This window comes from Protopterus annectens, chromosome 1.part1 (genome assembly GCF_019279795.1).
Source record: "Protopterus annectens isolate FY-2018-M chromosome 1.part1, PAN1.0, whole genome shotgun sequence".
NCBI classification, from domain to species: domain Eukaryota; kingdom Metazoa; phylum Chordata; order Ceratodontiformes; family Protopteridae; genus Protopterus; species Protopterus annectens.
Window position 1 is genome coordinate 1,476,425,817 of NC_056726.1, and position 19,770 is coordinate 1,476,445,586.

At 37.8% G+C, this 19,770-nt stretch overlaps 1 protein-coding gene across 2 annotated transcripts in view; it reads right to left on the reverse strand.

Annotated features, from left to right (window-relative positions):
- The window catches only part of DCDC2B (doublecortin domain containing 2B), a 722,606-nt gene extending 703,124 nt beyond the window's left edge, over nucleotides 1–19,482 (reverse strand). For both annotated transcript variants that reach the window (XM_044082560.1, XM_044082551.1), the window contains exon 1: nucleotides 19,038–19,482. In XM_044082560.1, coding sequence (XP_043938495.1) covers nucleotides 19,038–19,315 — 278 coding nt within the window. In that variant the 5' untranslated portion in view covers nucleotides 19,316–19,482. The remainder of the gene's footprint in view (nucleotides 1–19,037) is intronic.
- Between the last annotated feature and the right edge of the window lie 288 nt (nucleotides 19,483–19,770).

Consider the following 19,770-nt stretch of genomic DNA (forward strand, 5'->3'; position numbering starts at 1 on the left):
TGGGGGCTTCTCTTTCTCTGAGTCTACTGCTAGAATGTCCTAGTGTTTGCAGTGGGATAACACTGAGGTTTCTCATTCCTCAGAAAATTCTGTGAGCTGTTGCAGAAAGATATTTCAGAACCTACACCCATTCCTCCTGTTTTGTCTGCTTTAATGGGATGTGTGTATTACTGCCTGCAATTTCTTGCTAGTCAGTCAGCTGCCACAAAAAAGGCAGATAGGATGTACAAAATTCCTCTGCCTTTTAAATTTTTATACACTGTTCCCAAACCTGACCCAGCAGCTATAGCCTAGTTGATCCCACTACTGCTAAGCATTTAGTTAATTCCAATCCTACTCATTATGGTAAGGATAGGAAAACTATCGATAGATAAGAGAAAAAAGTGTAAACTTCTGCAACTTTGGTTTTCAGAATTTTGAATTGTCAGGTTCATATGTTAAAGTTTGTTCTAACAAATTCTGAAAGTATAAAGAATATTTCATCTGCAGTTTCTTCTTGTGAAGAGAAATCTGCTTTAAATAACTTGTTTTTTGTTCTTTTGCACAGGTCACTACACATTGTTTGCAGTGTGTGTGCATGGCTTTGCTGATACTTCTTCCAGGGCTATGGCTACTGGTATTGTTTTAAGAAGGTTTGCATGGCTGCATTCTCAGAACTTCCCAAATGGTCTTAAAAAATGACATTTTTTTAATTCTCCCTTGGATAGAGATTCAGTATTTGGCCCCTCTGCTGCAGAGATCATCAAAAGCTGTGATGAAAGGGGCAAGCTGATCCAGGGAATGTCTAAGATTTTCAGTTTTACTTTTCTAAATTGTCCAAGGGATTTTCTTTCTCATCTTCTATTTTTGGCAGAAAACAGAATAAACAATCTCAACATAATTTAGGTAAATAGACATTTAAGAAGGAATGACAAGGGAGTTCCAAAAAGAAGTCTCTAACCTGCCAAAACCAAGGACAGTCTAATATGTCTGAATGATTATTCAAGAAACCCTGTGCCCCACTCCTGTCCAGGCCCCCCTTTGTCTTCCAGAAAGCCTTAATCTCCATTTTTTAACAAATTGCTTCAGACCAGTGGGTTCTGCATTTCATTCATTAAGGTTACAGATGGCAGTGGGAGGAAATTCCCTCTTTCCAGTGGTCATTCCTCATCCTCCAGATTAGTCTCTTGTTTCCACCTGTTTGTCATCACATGCTGTTCCAAAGATTGATAGAACCAGTTCCTACTTCCCAAGTGGGGAAAGGTTTTTATTCAATGATGACCCTAGTGCCAAAGAAAGAAAATGCTTGAAGACGAGTTCTGGATCTTTTTCCCTAAACCTGTTTGTGATGGTGCCTTAATTCATAAATGCTGTCACTTCACAACCTGTCACCTCTTCCTCCTTATTCAAGTTTTCTGGTAGCACTAGACATATAAGATGCCCATCATCACATCTATTCATCCAGACATCAGATGTTTCTTAATGTTTTGTATGTCTGGATTATATTATCAGCTCTCTACCCTAACCTTTGGGCCATCCACTGCACCAACAGGTTTCGCAAAGTGTCTAGAACCAGTTACAGCTCATTGCAGACTACAGGGTATCCACTTTTTCCATACTTATATGACTTGCTTATCTTTGCAAAGTCTTTTTCAAAGTTACAGGAATCTCTCGGGTGAAAAATCTCTTATACAAACTGTGACACCCCTGCACTGCCCAGTAATCAAGGAGCCTCAATCCTCACCACCAGCACCAGTGAGGGATGTGCACATTGGGAGGATGACAAGTACACACATAGTAAAGTACAATTTCCCTTAAGAGCACACATAGATCACAGTCAGTCTGGGGCTGGTTTCTCCCTCTTTCTCCAGATCCCCAATAAGACTCCCCACTGGCACAGCTATAGAGTTAAGATCTCAGACGACTGGTCAAGCCAAAACCTCCAGCATCCTCTCTGTCCAACCAGTGCTTCGTGTCCCTGCCCAAGTAGCTGACACACATGCACACACACTATGAGATTTGATTTATATACAAACACACATACACTCCTAGGGAAGGCTGGCACAGGTTCACTAGCTATGCTCCCTTCTGCCCATACTATAAGGTAGTACCAGATGCCACCAACCACTCTTATCAGCTACTATAAGGGCCTTCCCAAAGGGTGACCAATTCTACTGTGTAATGTTACTATTATCCAAATGGTAAGTGTGTCCAAGACTAAGGCTATTTAAGAGTGGCCTGTACAGTGTCACCAAATACATATGTAAGTACTCCAAGAACTTAAATATCTCTAAACAAACCAGCCACAATTAAAAGGTTTAAATATATTTAATAATAAATAATAAAAGTACAGGACACTACTCAATAACTCAGCACAGTGACAACAGAGCTCAGAATCACAGGAAATATTTTAAAACAACATTGCAGGACAGTCTCACATAAATACAGAAAACATCTAAACTAATCTTAGTAAGTTCCTATCTATCTCTAAGAGAAATCACTGTAATCTAAGTCTTACTTACAGAACCAGACAAGTGCTGATGAGAGGATGTTTCTAGGTCCAAAGACAAATACAAAATGCACAGACTCACTCTCTGAGATAGTTCTTAAGTTACTATCAAACATTTCTGCTGGGTTATCTCAGATTACATTATTCTTTGGCACCTCTGTGTCAAAAATACTCATTTTTCAGAAGTTTGCCTGGAACTGGAACACACTGTTACACACTTTTACTTTTGAAACCTTTAATTATTTCTGTTTCCAGACAATAGAAAGAATTTCTAGCTGCAGACATTCTGTCTCCTAGCTGAGATAAACACCATCGTAAACAATTCACTTATTTTCTTAGCGTTTGCAAGTTAACTCTGTTCTTTTCCAGCAGGGTACACTGTGGTTACATTCTTGAAGCTCAGCATATAACATACAGTTTAACACAGACTTCTGCACCAGTACGCACATAACATATAGTTATCTTACATTTGTAAGACAAGCCTATAGATCATATTAATATTCACAAATGACACAGAATTATTTACAAAATTCTAGTTAGCTGGGCTGGCAGCCTTCACACAAGCTAGGATTCCAAGAGAACAATCAAAAGTCTTTTTTGATCTCCTCACACAGGATTGTGTTCTTGGGATGTCAACTAGACACATCAGTTTAACGAGCCTTTCTTACACAGGAGAACATAGATCCTTATATATGTATGTTTCTAAGGTTTTATACTCAGACTTTGGTCACTGAGAGGGAATACCTCAGTATTTTGGATCTCATGGCATCTATGATTCCCTTGATACCCCTGACATGACTATACACAAGAAAGATGCAGTGCTATCTGAAATCTCTTTGGCCCCAGAATTAACACCCATTATCTTTTCAAATCCCAGTACTGTGGTTTGACAGAAGAGAAGTCTTTTGGTGGAGACAACATATATCCTTAAATCCAGGTCTCCCCTGCTCCCTCTCTGCTCCAAAATTTTCAGTTACCACAGATGCTTCACACTTTGCTTGGGGAGCAGTTCAGGAGGGATAAAAGTGCAGGGGTTTAGGACACGAAGGACAGACACAAGCACACAAATATCTAAAACGTGCTTGTCCTTTACAAAACACTCAACTCTCTGAAAAATGTTTGGCCTCTGGGACTTCTTCAAAGTAGTTTCACACAATAACATAGTTGTGTGGTATATCGACAAGCAAGTGGGGAACGAGGTCGTACCCCTTTTGCAGACTAGCATTCTCAGCTTAGGATATACCTTCACAGCACAGTCTCACTCTACAAACATCCTACATTCTATCAGAGCAAAACTGTGTGTCAGACAAGCTGAGCAGGACAAAGGCAGACCCTCATGAATGGAAACTAGATCAGGGATCTTCTAACATTTGACCCATCTGTGGGGAGTTCCTCAAGTAGATCTTTTTGCCTCCTCTTTGAACAATCAACTGGCAAGATTGTGCTCCAGAACTCTGTCCAAGAAGGCATGGAAGACAGATGACTTTTTCTTTTCTTTGGGCACGAATGTTTCTTTATGCTTTTCCACACTTTCCACTACTATTCAGGGTACTTCTGAAGATTCAGAAAGAATCTCCAAAGATCATTGTGGTGACTGCCTTCTGACCTAGGTAACTGTGGTTCTCCCTTCTTTTGGTAATGACGAGGGGCAATTACCACAAGCTTCCTCAAAGACTGGACCTACTCACACAAGAACAGGGATGTTTGATACACTCAAACATCAGTCATTTTCAATTGACTGCCTGGATAAGGTCTTAATTCCATTCATTCACCTATTTACTGAGGATGTGCAGTATATACCAATGGAGGCAAGAAAGCCTGATACTAGAAAATCATATATTAGTGAAGGGAAAAGGTTTTCTGGTTGGTGCCAACAAGATACCCAGCATGTAATCAGGGCTAGTCATTCTCTAGTTTTACAATATTTGTGTGCGTTACTATCCTATGACCTTTCGTATTCCTCTATCAAGGTTCATTTATCAGCCATTTCAGCATGTCTGCCCATAGATCCTTCTCCTTTAAGGCAGTCTCATGTCAAAATGTTCTTGAAAGTGGTTTTACATAAGAGGCCTCCAGGTAAACCAGTGCCCCCTCCTTGGGATCTTAATTTTTGTGTTAGAGAATCTAACACTTGCTGCATTTGAACCAGCAAATCTGGCTGACTTGAAGTTCGTAACATGGAAAACAGCTTTACTGATTGCTCTGACCTCTGCAAGAATGGTATCTGAGTTGCAAGCTCTTATGGTGAGTGAACCGTACCTCATTTTCCACAGGTACACATTTTCTTTGAAAACTAATCTTTATTTTATGCCTAAACTGATATCCAAGTTTACTTTAAACTAAACGATTCCATCTCCATGTTTTCTTCACTGAATCTAAAACTGAGGGAGAAAGGATGTTCCATACCTTGGATGTCCACAAACAACTCAGGTACTGTCTTGGCAGAATTGAATCTTTCAGATCTTTGGAGCAATTGTTTATTTCTTGTGAAAGTAAGAAGGGATAACCTATGTCAAAACAGATTATTTCCAAATGGTTATCTAAGGATATTACCTTTTGTTATACTTGCCTTAACAAATCTATTCTAGGCAGGGTCAAGGCCCTCTCTACCAGGGTCTTGGCTTCATCAAAGGCTTTTTAGAAAGGTTTGGATTCTAGAAACACTCTAGAATCTGCTACTTTGTCCTCTCTCTATAGTTTTACAAAGAACTATAAGCTTGATTTCTTCTGTAGGTCCAGATGGAGCTTTGCTTTGACATTCACCAGGGGTTCCTGGATTATTCTTCTTTCACCTCCCAAATGTAATTAGCCGATGTTGTTCTTCTTTCGGGTTTAGGGGTCGCCACAGCAGAACTCCAGTCCGCTAATGATTGGCAGTATGTAATCTACCCATATAGCAAAGGCTGCTGCAGCAGTGATCAATACCGCAAATACTGTACAGTTGTGTAAGCTGAACGTACAATAACAGTAGGCATTGTAATGATCACTGCTGCAATGGCTACTCCCTTCCTCCATCCCCCCTTTTTTAGTGTGTTTTTTTATGTCAGGGTGTGGACATTTATGTTTTGTTTTTCCTAACATAGTCCCTTCAGAGCTCAACCTCCCTCTTTCTGCTGGCAGGAAAGTTTTGAATGGCTTCACACCCAGACTTGTCTTTTAATCAGCTCAGCTTGAGCTGCTTTACAGTTTGGGTGTGTGGAAGGTGCCCTGAAGCTTTGTTAGCTGTCCAGTCATTATATTCTTGGCAACATTTAACCCATATAGCCAAGACTTCTGCAGCAGTTGATCATTTGATCATCTACTGTTATGGTAAGTTCAACTTACACAACTGCACTGTCTCAACAGGTGTTGGTTTGGCATAAAGTTTAAGGTTTTATCTCATAGACATAAGGTGTAATGTTTGACTCTGACCTTTGGTTATTGGCTAGGGTTAAAATGGCCCTTCAGTTAACCTAGTATTCACCTATGAACAGACAAGAAGGCTGCAATTGCTCCACAAATTTTATACGAAAAGAACTTGCTGGTTGTTATGCTATACATATTCTGAAGACAAAATAAAGTATAACTGTGTGTAATCACATACATCTTGTTTCATGAAGATATGATTATGGTCATCAGATGTTTAAAAAGTAACTCATTTGCCAACAGAGTGAATATTTCCTTCTTAGGTAGCCTATATTCTATTCAAAATAATGACCACTTGTAGAAATCTAACTGTGAGTAAGAGAGAGATTAAAATAAATTATTTTAACATCAGCATTTCTAGATTATGGACATCATTTCCTTTGAGCATAAGACTGGTTAATGTAAACAAGAATGTTCAAAGTCTTCTTGTTAAATGGCCTATGGATAGAATCTATGACCATCTACAAAACTAGATGTAACACCACAACAATGAATTTTAGGTGTTATGTCTGCGATGACAAACACATTGAAGCAGTGAGTATGTTTAAATGCGACTATGAAGAACTTTGCAGATGTTCCAATGGCTGCATATGTCTGGTCAGGTACATGCAAAAGCGGGCATTGTACTCAATGATGGATATGATAAGGGCCTAATAAAGTGGCACTATAACTTCCTTTGGGCTGGATGGCATACCCTTACTTATAAATTGGGTGACATAGAACGATTTTCTTACTACCTTGGCCACATGTTGGTCAAAGGCCAGATTACTGTCTACATATGTTCCCACCTAGCATCCTGCGCAAATATATGCACGTGTGTCTAAACAGCATGGAAGCTGATACTATAAAATAAACAACAGTTAACACACAAACACATAGGAGCATCTGAGTTTGTGTACACTAACACACACACACACACACACACACACACACACACACACACACACACACACACACACACACACACACACACTTATGTACACATGACAATCCTAATACCCTGTTTCTGTCTTTATCCCAGCAGCTCTAGTCTTGGCATTGTATGGACATGTAGTCTGTGTGCTGTAGCCTCAAAGCATTTTGTTAATGGTAGTGGATGGAGTAGTTTGTTGCTAAGGGAGCCTGCATGCTGTGAGATTTTATAACCGGTCATTCCTGCAATGCCACACTGTTCTATCAGATTCCGGGTACCACACGCAGCATTGTGTACTGTGCTTGTGGGAACACAGGTGAATCCTATCTTTAAAATATCTTCTATACAGCAGACTGCCAGATGCCAACCACCAGCCTCCTGTTCTCATTCTTACAGGTCTGCCTGCTACCGGTATCTCAACAGAATGTGTCTGCATCAAGCATAGCATGTCTCTGAATCTTCCAGAATGCATGTAAAAGTGTTTGTGTCTAGGGGTGGGAGGTTGGCATAATGGTTAAGGTATTTGCCTTATAAACCAAAGGTGCAGGGTTTGATTCTCCCATGGGGTAATTGGCTAGGCTTAAAAATGGCCCACAAAGACAGTTACCTAGTACTAATCTATGAACATAGTAAATATAATATATAATTTTCTTTTCTAACAAACCATATGGGTATTCAAAGCTGTGTAGCACCAATGCTGTTACTTTGTGAAAAATGAATGAAGGAGAAACACGCCAAAAAAGAAGTGTGTCAAAAATTCCTGTAATCAATCTAAGTGAAAAGGACTTCTCAGGTATGTCCATGAAACATCTTCATGTTCCTCCAGAAATTAAACAGATCATTAATAAAAAAAACTCAGAAAGCCGTAACCAGTGACACGAGTAATTGTAAAAATATAAAAACTTTACTTTACTGAAATAAAACACAAATCCAAATGACTTAAGCGCTTTTCGCCAGGTCTAGTGCCTGACTTCTTCAGAGTCTCACTCATTGTAGCAACATTTACATTTATATATAAATTGCATAATTAGAAAATTGGAAAATTACGAAGTTTAACAATGAGAACCTGATTTACATCATTATCCATTTAAAATTATTAAAGAGTGAGTAACCAAACTCAAAATGTGGGTAGTGGTTTTACATATAGACATAAGTAGTGTATATGTTTAAAATATACAAGATGAAATGGGTCCACAAATGGTAATGTATTAAAATAAAATAAAATAAACGTAACTGTAAACCTTCACAAACCAAAAATAATTATACAAAATTATAATAATGCAACAAAGTGTTCTTTACCTTTGTAAACTCCTCAGTTTCAACAAACTGGAGATTGAACAAGTGTCATTTAAACCTGGGTAGCAATACGCATACAGCCTCACCTGCCACCGTAATTCAGCTTCCTCTAACTGTAAAGATCTTGGACCACCCCTGTGATTAACTGGGATGTGATCAATAGCCATAAATTTAAAATTGTGGTTCACATTAATAACAGTATGTTTTGCTAGAGCGTTTTCCATTTTTGATGTTTTAATTGCGTATAAATGCTCATATATACGCTCTCTCATTCTTCTAATGGTTTTCCCAATATAGAAGGCCGAGCATTGTTTACATCTAGCTAAGTAAACCACGTAACAAGAGTTACAATTTAATTTAAAATCTATTCTATATGTATGGTTATTTATGCAGAATTGTGTACCCTCCTCAACATGCTTGCAAAAGTTACAATTCTGACACTTATGCATGCCTACATTCGACTTGTAGCATGTTTCCTTGAATTCCAACATGTTTTTTAAATTCCTTCCTTTCTTGTATACAATCTTGGGGCAAGAACCTATTTTTTCATAAATGTCAGGGTACGCTCTAAACAATTCCCAGTTCTTAAATATAATGTCTATACATGATCCACTGCCTTTACTGAATGTTGTAATAAAAGTTGGTTTGCAGGTCTCATCAGCCAATGCTACAAGTGGTAAAGTTAGATTTACTGGTGTATCATGCCCATCTATCACACCAATATCGTTGGTCAAGTTGGGCCATAAATTGGTAACAGAGCCCGTAAAGGTGTTGCTAACGTTGTTAATAGTACTTGGCAATAATGGAAAATAGATGTGTTGACATCTTTTATCAGTTACCTCTTGTATTAGTTCATCCAACAAGTCAATAGGGTATCCACGGGCAAGAAACATATTTTTTAAAATTAAACATTCAGTATGAAAATCACTATCCAGCGAAACCATTCTAGCAGCACGGACCAGCTGTCCTTTGACAACTGATCTTTTTTGGAAAAATGGGTGACAGCTGGTAAAGTGTAAAAAGGTGTTTGAATATGTTTCTTTCCGGTGGATTTTGGCAGTGAAACAGTTGAGTGTTAAGTCCTTACATAACCTAACATCTAAGTAAGCAATATTTTCAGTTGAGAATGTATGTGCGAATTGTAAAAAGGTGGTACATTGATTGAAATACTGGACCATCCTTTTTACTTCACTCTCACCTGCCTTCACAAGTACAAAGATGTCATCCAGGAACCTAGTGTATAGTACGAAAGATTCAATGTGTGGGTTTAACTGTGAAAAAACGTAGTGGGACTCCCAATAGGCCATAACCAAATTTGCTATGCTGCCACCACATGGGGATCCCATAGCTACACCCACTTTTTGTTTATAGAATTCCTCCCCAAAAATAAAAAAGTTATACGACAAAATCAAGTCCCCTAACAGGGTGACTAGATAAATCTCCCTGTACGGTGCGTCATGCTTTTTCATCATGTAACAAACCCACTCCAATGCTATATCTTGAGGTATACTACTATACAAGTCCTTGACATCTATTGTTACAAAATTTGCCTCAGTATCAAACTCAATGGCTCTCACTGTATCCAAGAACGACCAGGAGTCCTTGCAAATCTGGTGTTCCATATGGACATATTTCTGTAGAATATTGTCAATTAATTTTGCACATGTGTAAGTAGGAGTTCCCCTACTATCCACTAAGAGTCTAAACGGTGGATTATCTATGCTTTTATGTATTTTCGGAATACCAAAAACACATGCATACCTGGGGTAAGATGTAGATAGGTATGCATGTGTCTTAGAGTCAATTCTACTCTCTATAAGTAAATCCTCAATGGTGTCCTTGATTAATTTGTAAGCTCCATTAACCTCTGACCTAGAACTAAGGTCATATCTATCAGAATTCAATACATCATACATTCGCTTCTCATAGTCGTCTGTAGTGAACACTACTAATCCTCCCCCCTTGTCCGGTTTACAAAACCGTAAGTTTTGAGTACCAAGGAATTGTATACACTCCATGTCCTCCTTGGAAGTGTTGTTACTACCATACCTGTATGGTTTATCCAAGTTTAAGTGTCTCAAATCAAGTTTGAGTGAACCACAATTTTAAATTTATGGCTATTGATCACATCCCAGTTAATCACAGGGGTGGTCCAAGATCTTTGCAGTTAGAGGAAGCTGAATTACGGTGGCAGGTGAGGCTGTATGCGTATTGCTACCCAGGTTTAAATGACACTTGTTCAATCTCCAGTTTGTTGAAACTGAGGAGTTTACAAAGGTAAAGAACACTTTGTTGCATTATTATAATTTTGTATAATTATTTTTGGTTTGTGAAGGTTTACAGTTACGTTTATTTTATTTTATTTTAATACATTACCATTTGTGGACCCATTTCATCTTGTATATTTTAAACATATACACTACTTATGTCTATATGTAAAACCACTACCCACATTTTGAGTTTGGTTACTCACTCTTTAATAATTTTAAATGGATAATGATGTAAAGCAGCTTCTCATTGTTAAACTTCGTAATTTTCCAATTTTCTAATTATGCAATTAATATATAAATGTAAATGTTGCTACAATGAGTGAGACTCTGAAGAAGTCAGGCACTAGACCTGACGAAAAGCGCTTAAGTCATTTGGATTTGTGTTTTATTTCAGTAAAGTAAAGTTTTTATATTTTTACAATTACTCGTGTCACTGGTTACGGCTTTCTGAGTTTTTTCTGTTGGAGCTGCTTGCCGTTTTTTCTGCAGATCATTAATAAGCTACTGCAGTATTTCTATTTCTCTCTCATATTGAGCAGAAGTGAATTACTTTGTAATGCAGCAGCATTTCAGATGCATTTTTTCTCTTGTACTTTATAAGACTGCAGTGAAGGAGGGACATGTACATTACCTGACATTGCATTTCCTCCTCACTTTTCTCTGTACTACCTCCTTCTACAGTTGTGGCTAAAAACTGTCTGTATTAACAAATGAATTTAACAAAAGAACAACAAGCCACATATCCACAAAAACATAATATACTCTGACGTCTCGGCCAAAGCCTTCAAGGAGTAACATTGTACACAAAAAACACACACCTTAAATACACCCCATAATAAAACAATCAACACTTCATTATCTAATTAAATAAGGTATCTCCAGTTACATTCCTCATTTAACCCTTTCGGAGCTAAAGTCTCAAATTTTAAAATATAAATAGATTCTTTAAACAACAAAAGTTTTTTTTAAAAAAACATTTTATCAAACTGTGAGACACATATTTTTTCTAAAATGTTTTGAATAAGATTGGTCAGTTTTTACACAGCTATCTATTTCCTAAGGTATGCATTCTTCCATCATATGTACAGCATATTTTTGATTTCTTAGAGAAAATAAATAACATCCAGTGGAACCAAAATATGTATTGGGTCACACTGCATGTGAAGAGTCTCTATACAAGTATTAGTCATGAATTTGGAGTAGATGCTCTGAGTTTTTTTCATGGGAAATGGCTCTATGACGGAATATATTGTAGAACTTATATATTTCTGTCTAACTAAAAAATGTTTGAATTTAATAATACTTTGTACCATCAAAAACAGGAGACGGCTATGGGGGCAGCCTTTGCCCCTACTTATGCTAATCTCAGTATGGGTCTTTTTGAAGTTGAGTGTCTGTGTAGAACTCAATATTTCCAGAAGCATGTTATCAGATATTATAGATTTATTGATGATCTCATTTTCCTAGTTCAAGGGAGACATGGACTGGTAGAGGAATTTTTGGTGGAGATACAAGCAAATAGATTTCAATTAAAGTTTGATGGTATAAAGATACGGACTAGAGTCTCTTTTTTGGATGCCATAGAAGCCGCGATGGTGCAACGGTAGCATTGTCGCCTCACAGCAAGAGGTTCTCCTGTTCGATTCTCGGCTGGAGCGCCTTCTTTGTGGAGTCTGCATGTCCTCCCCGTGATCAAGTGGTGTGCGAAAGACATGCGTGAATGGGCGTGCCTTCGTTGAAGGTTGGGTGTTGGGCTGGCACCTCGGCACCATAAAAATATACTGCCATTCATTAGCGGACTGGAGTTCTGCTGTAGTGACCCCTAACCGGGAAAAGCCAGAAGAAGATTGAGTAGAGATTACAGAGGGAAGTAGTATAAAATCTACAGTGCATAGGAAATTTGAACAAGGTACACAATTCTTTCATGGCCGTAGTTGTCATCCCTCTCATACTATTCAGTCTATCCCTTATGGAGAGTTTCTGCAGCTATATAAATTATGTAATAATATGGAAGACTTTAGGAAAGAGTTGGAGAAGACCATAGATATGTTTAAGACTAGAGGTTACGACCAAGAACTATTAAATAATTGTTGGCAAAAATTTCTAGTATGAGAGAATAGAATAAACAGAGTATATAAGAAGAGTGCAATGGAGAAAGAGAGCCACATATGAGAAGATGATGATAGTATTTATTTTGATGCCACGTATAATTGTTTCAGCTTCAAGGTAATACAACTGGTAAAATTATATTGGACTTATTAAGAAATAGTTCTGAGTGGTTAAGGAGTGGACTTGCTATTACCTATAGGAAAGGGATCAATATAAAAAAAATTATAGTTAGAGGACGTTTTTGTATCCCCACTATGAATATATTACAGGTGCAAATTTATTATGGCACTACCAGTTGTGGTAGATGCAAAGCTTGTAAATTTGTAGTAAAGGAATTTTCTAAAATTAATGGTATTCATTTTAGAGTGCGTGGGCAATATAGTTATAATACAGAGGGCATTGTTTATGCCCTGAGATGTCTTTGTGACAAGTTTTATGTAGGAAAAACAAAAAGGTCTTTTAAAACACAAATGTTAGAACATGTGAGAGATATTAATAACAGAAAGGAGTTCTGTTGCTACACATTTTAAGAATTTTCATGGTGGGGATAGTAGGGGATTACAGGGTACTGTTTTAGGAAAAATATGTGTCTCACAGTTTAATAAAGTGCTTTTGAAAAAACTTTTGCTGTTTAAAGAATCTATTTATATTTTAAAATTTGAGACTTTAGCTCCAAAAGGGTTAAATGAGGAATGTAACTGGAGATACCTTATTTAATTAGATAATGAAGTGTTGATCGTTTTATTATGAGGTGTATTTAAGGTGTGTGTTTTTTGTGTAAGATGTTACTCCTTGAAGACGCCTATACTAAATTTTTGTGGATACCTGGCTTGTTGTCCTTTTGCTTCATTCTTCAGTTTGTGGTTTATATAAATTAATGAATTTACCATAAATATGCAGAACAAAAAATGACATGCCACAGTTAAAACAACACCAAACACATCAGTCACAAATGATGAACTCCTGCATTTTTCATTAGTTCACACTTAAGGTGGTCAGCATACTTAATCAGGCTTTTCATTAAGCCACACTTTTGCCAGTCCATATATACAAGGAATACTGAGGTTTGTGTGTGTGTGTGTATATATACAGGTATTTGTGCTTCTAAACAGTTACTTATTTCGGTTATGTATCTGTATTAACTGCCATTCAACAGTTCGTTTACAAATCACTGCACGTTATCATTGTTAACTCCACGTCTCAATGAGTTGGTTATGTATCTGTATTAACTGCCATTCACTAGTTCGTTTACAAATCACTGCACGTTGTCGTTGTTAACTCCACGTGTCAATGAGTTGTTAGCAGCTTATTCTTATACTCTTGTATTAAAGTACTAATCCTACACATGAATCTGGCAGTTAATAACAGGAATAAAACAACTGCAGGGCAGCAGAATTCATGCACAGTTTAAATGCAAAATCAGTTAAAAACAGGAAAAAGTAGAAAGCTTGAGAGCTGCGAGAAAATCAAGACAATCCTGGAGAGCAGTGAGTGAGGATGCATAACTTAAAACATAGATTTGTGTATGTTTGAAAATGCTAACAAGTAATGAGAGGACATGTTTACACACAGAAGAGGATGCCTGTAACACCTTTCCTAAGGATGCAGTGGGCAGTTGAAGAATGTAGAACAGACACAAAACAGTTACAGTTCACAGTAAGAGGAAATGTTATTTAATAATCATATCGCCACAGTAGTCAGGAAATCTTTCTACATGGCACACCTCATCACGAAAGGGTTCTCATCCAGGAAAAAAGAGGTAATTGTTCCCCTCTACTCGGCACTCATTAGACCCATTATAGAGTACAACGCTCCTTTTGGAATGTACCTCACAAGACATCTGCAGCAGCTGGAAAGGCCACAGAAGAACCTCACAGAGAGGATTACTGGCCTCAAACAGATGCCCTACTCTGACTGCCTCAAAAAACTCCAGCTTTACTCTATAGCATATCGCCTACTCTGAGGTGATCTCTGCCTAACATATAAAGCTATGTTAAACCCAGAGCTGTTGGACATGCTACACCTAAAGAAATCCTAATCCTTCCGAGCTACACGCTCTAGGGACCTAAACCTTGTTACCACAATGAACAGGACACGCTGGAGGGATAGATTCCTGTCCCAGAGACTTGCTATACTCTGGAACAAGCTACCCATCTATGTCAAGCAAATTTCTTCATTAGCACTCTTCAAGAAAATTTTTGATGAGTGGATGGGAAATAGGAAATACACCCCAGGAATCACTTCTGTGACTCTGCTCAACAGGGGCACAGGAAATTAACTTTTTTGGGTGGCATAAGCCAGGGAACCTTGTTGGCTAGGCTTACTCAGGCCCTTGGGCCGATAGCCTAGTACCTACCTATGAACCTATGAACTTGAGTCAGCTACTTGCAGTTTAGGAAGGAATTTAGGCAAATTGGTATGTGTGTGTGTGTGTGTGTGTGGGTGTGTGTGGGTGTGTGTGTGTGCGTGTGTGTGCATGCGTGTGTGTGTGCGTGCGTGTGTGTGTAGGGTGCAAACACCGTTTATCTTCCCCTGATTAGAGCAGTAATCTGGTTAAGAATACCTGGGGAAAGTGAAAGTACATCTTTAGATCGGCTGGCACAGGAACTGCAAGCTACGGAAATGCCTTGTGCAGAATTACATTATAGAAGAGTCAGACATACTAGAGCTCTTTAAATCTAAACTAAAGCAGCACCCCAGAAAGAACTCTACCTTCACATGATGTAAAAATAATGGTTAAAGGTAAAGGTAGCAACAAGTATGTCATGTTTTCTCAATTGTAAATGTCAACAATTGAACCTACCCTCAGGGATCATTTTAAAGTGCAAACCTGCAGATTAGTATATGCTGTCAGCTTCTGAGTCCATCAGATGTTTTACATAACTTATTATTTCCATCAAAAATGTAATAGCCTCCTTTTGGTCCTATACAAAAACATAATGAGTCTATGGTAACTATGCAAATATATAAGTATCACAAATACATGTATGAGTGCTTATCAGCATATTTTTGAATTATGCAGTAATGTTTGTTTTTAGCATGTATGTATGAATGTTTGTTGGTTTACTCTCAAAATGTTGAAACTTAAAACAGTTTTTTACAAAATTACCAAATTGTTTATCTGACTTTGATAATACTGAATTAACAAAATGTAGAAATAGTAACCAATCGACATTGAAATATTGGGACTTCCAATGTCAAAAGTTTGTGTTACCGTTAACACCCCCTGCATATACTAGCTCTATGGTGAGAAAAAGGAAAAATTTCCTGATCCACACTGTACAGCGATCTCAATTCAAAATGCCAACTTCATATTAGCGAATGTGTACTCAATATGTATTCAAATATTTTCAGTTCAACATTACGGACGTTGGTAGAACACACATTCGAACAACCCATATTTGATTAACTGCATTTCCACATTTTGATAGTAAACCGTGTTTGTTTATACATTCACAAGTTCATAGGTAAGTAGTAGGCAATTAATCTGTAGATCATTTCAAACCTAGCCAAAAAATATTCAAAAGTTTTCTCTAGCCCAAGGAGGGCAAGATAAGAAAGATGGGGGAAATTTGAGGCTGCCCATGCAATTATCTAGGTTTATCTTGAAGGTGGCAATGGGCTATTTTGTATGACATGTAGTAGAAGTTTGTTCCACAAGTGAGGGATACTCTGCGTTATGAATCTATCATACCAATGTTTATCAGCATATTTTTTGAATTATACTATTTGTAACACTAAAATGGTACACTTACTCTATAGTAGATTACTAGCATTTTTTTAAATTACACAGTTTGTATTGGTATAATGGCATATGTGCTGCATAATGTATTTCAACACTATTCACAGATGTTTTATTGACTTATATACATTGTATGTTTTGATGCCACAGTGGCCTGGGTCATTGCTGATTCCTGAAAAGGCTCTCTTGACCATTCTGCTTACCAAGTTATCAAAATGAAAAGAAACTCAGACTTAGTTCTACATGCTGAAGTAGTTCACAGCCTTAATCCACTGGATTGTACTGCCAAACTGAAATGCTTTACATGACTATATTGAAGCTAAGACACAAAAATAGCAGAGGAGGAAAAACTAAGGATTTAAGGACTGTCAAGAAAAGATTTGGTACATCATTAAACAACATTATGAAAGTGAGCGACAATTTTATCAAGAGATCCAACAGTCTGGAAAAGAAATGAGCAAAGGAAGGGCTGCTATTGGTGCTTCTTGCTGCATTCATTTGCATAAAATATCAACTTGACCATGGACTCATAGTCCAACATTTGAAAAAGCAAGACATTTAGGTCAATAAATATATTTACCAGTGCTAAACTGTAACCAAAGTGGCTCTGGCTCCATGCCATCGACACCTAACAGGTAAAACTCTGACTATGGCTCAAACAATTCAAGTCTGAGCAGTGGCTCAAGTGCTGGAAGTCACAGGAGAGGATAGGTGTGTGCGGCCAATGCTGGTTCATCCATTCTGTGGAAAAGAGAGGTGATTCTGGTCAGCTGTCACTACCATGTATGTGAAGGTATGCCCAGCAGTGAAATGGCCAGGACTGGGGATGTTGGCTTGTTAGCCACAAGCTGGTGACGATAGCTGTAATATTGCATTGGTGGATGCCCACAGCTTACAAGAAGATGATGCTGGTCCTCATTTTAGCCACCAGAGATAGGATTTAAGAGCATAATTAGAAATGCCCTCATTAAAAGGACATCAGCGATAGCACAACCCAACTAAATGATGGCCCTCCAGTCAGTTGACCTTCTCCCTTCCTGATAGGAATACTCAGTAAAGTAGAATTAATGGACTCAAGATCCATATGAAGAGGGGGATTCTTAGTTGGCAGGCATGGTGGGGAAAAAACTATATAAATATGAAATATTTTAAACAAAGCATAGGGAGGAAGAATACAGCTTTCCCTTTCAAGCAAAGATCAGATATGACTTTTGAGAAACAAAGGACAGATCATGGCCAATGGTTCCCCGATTAAATGAACCATTAATATGGTAAGGCACGTAGTGATACAAGCTAAAAAACACAACTTGTGGAACAAGTGAACAAGTGTAGGATACAGAAGCCTAAAAATAGAAATTTCAGTCAGCTGTCTAGATCATCACAAATAGATTCAGTTACTATTGTGAAGAAACGTTAAACAGATTTTGTACTACTATGATACAGGGAATATATTTCTAATATGGAGCCCAACTGACAAGTTTACTTCTGTTATCACAGTATTAAATTGACTGCAAAGACTGAAGTGGTAGCATCACAAAATTAAAAGTAGACAAGTATTGTGAAGCCCGTGCATCCTGCTCATAACGCAAATCCATACATTCAGCTCCATGTTTAAGTGCAATTGCTTATCAGATTTATGATTTAGTTAGAACTTCAGTCAGACCTTTGAGCCTGGATGTTTACTGGTAAATATTATCAGCTACATAAACAGAAAGAGTTAATAATGAAAGATTCAGTGCTGACAATGAAGCAACAGACTACTGAAAGGCATTTTTTGTATGCAGAATTACTTATAGTTTTAGGTTGCAAACTGATTGGCAGCATCTATTTACTAAAGAAAGGCACTATGAAGATATAACATTTTTAGGATCAAGGTTTGATTTTGACAGCCTCCACTTATAGTGTTACCCTGAGCAAGTCAGTTAACTATGACTAAGTTCTTCTTGAAGGCTCTCACCTTTGCTCCACTGTTACCAAAAATAAAACAAACAAAGATGGTAGAATATCAAGTGTAAATAAACGAAAGGTCGAAAGTGCGATGACAAATGATACACAGTGGGCACATGAGAACTACGATGACAGGTGACAAGTGAGGGATTAGTGACTTCCAGTTAACATGATGGCTACGGAGTAACAAAAGTATGTTAATAGTGAAATATACCAGTTTGCCTATGATGACAATATAATACAAGAGCTGTTTGACAGGAGGTAAGGCCTATATATAAAGGTTTACTACAGGGAGGTAAGAAAACAGCAGTGATAATATGATAATAGTAATACAAGAAATATTTCAGGCGAAAGAAGAGTCATTTTTCTGATTTGCTAGATTATTCTTTACTAGTTTTGATCCCTTCTGATGTGCCTATATCTATAACCAAGGCTGAAAACACATTTTAGACATTCACCACCCTTCCTGTAAAAATATGCTTCTTTACACTTCTTTTAATCTTTTGACCATCAAAATGCTTCATCAGATTATATGTACTAGTCCCAATTAAGTCACTGAATACCATCTTCACTCACTAGGTCTGAGAAAGACAATGTCTTACATAACAGAAATTAAACCAGGAAGATTTCAGTTCACTGTGATTAGTCATCTAACTGATTACATTTAATGCTGATACCATTAGAAAAAACTAACAGATATTTCTTGTTAAAATGAGTCGAGGAGCTTCTGTTTAAAACAACTACTTCCTATTTTATCAAAAGCAATGGTTACTTCGAGATACACAGTTATGCTTGTCTACTCTACTAACTGCTGGTTGCATTTTTGGAAAAAGAAAGATCAATATACACTATAAAAGCAGAACTTACTCAACTTTCTTAAACTTTTCAAAGCCACCTGCTACATAGTGACACCCATTCTGGAGTTCTTCTAATTCCTGCACTTTGTGGCCATGTTTTGGGGTGTAAAGGTTCCTCACAGCAACAGGTGCCTGAATGTCACTGGTGACTTCATTCAGAAAAGCCTCAAAGGTTAGGAATTGACGTTGATTCACTACTAGTTTCCGCCCAGTGAAGAAGGGATCCCCATTTCTGTAGATAACTACATTTTTAGCATGCGGAATAGCATTCTCCAAAGTAGAGGTCATTCTGTTTCTGTCCAACCAAACTGTAGATTTTTACATAAAGTTGCCCACCAATGAACTCTGAAATATGATGTCAGGATTAATTCATGCACAAATGTCTGCCAGCAGCATTGTGTTGCTGTCTGTGGTGTTCGAGAGCGTCACTAACTTTCTAATGTGAGTTGCATGCGTTTTTGTGTATACCTATGTGTGTGTGTTCTGCTTCATCTGTTCTGGTTACTATGGCTGCAGTAGCTTTGTGGGCTGGACAACCTACCAACAAATCCAAGACTGCTGAATAAACAAGGTGTGTGGACTCTCGAGTGCTTTGGCAACGTAAGTGTCTTAATTTATGCACCTTGCTGTTAGTGAGGGGGTTTCAAATAACACTGGTGCTGGGACAACACCTACACAAAATTGTGGGAAGGAATAACTTTGAGAATTGCCTCACTTAACAGACATCCTTTTAAGATTGCTGC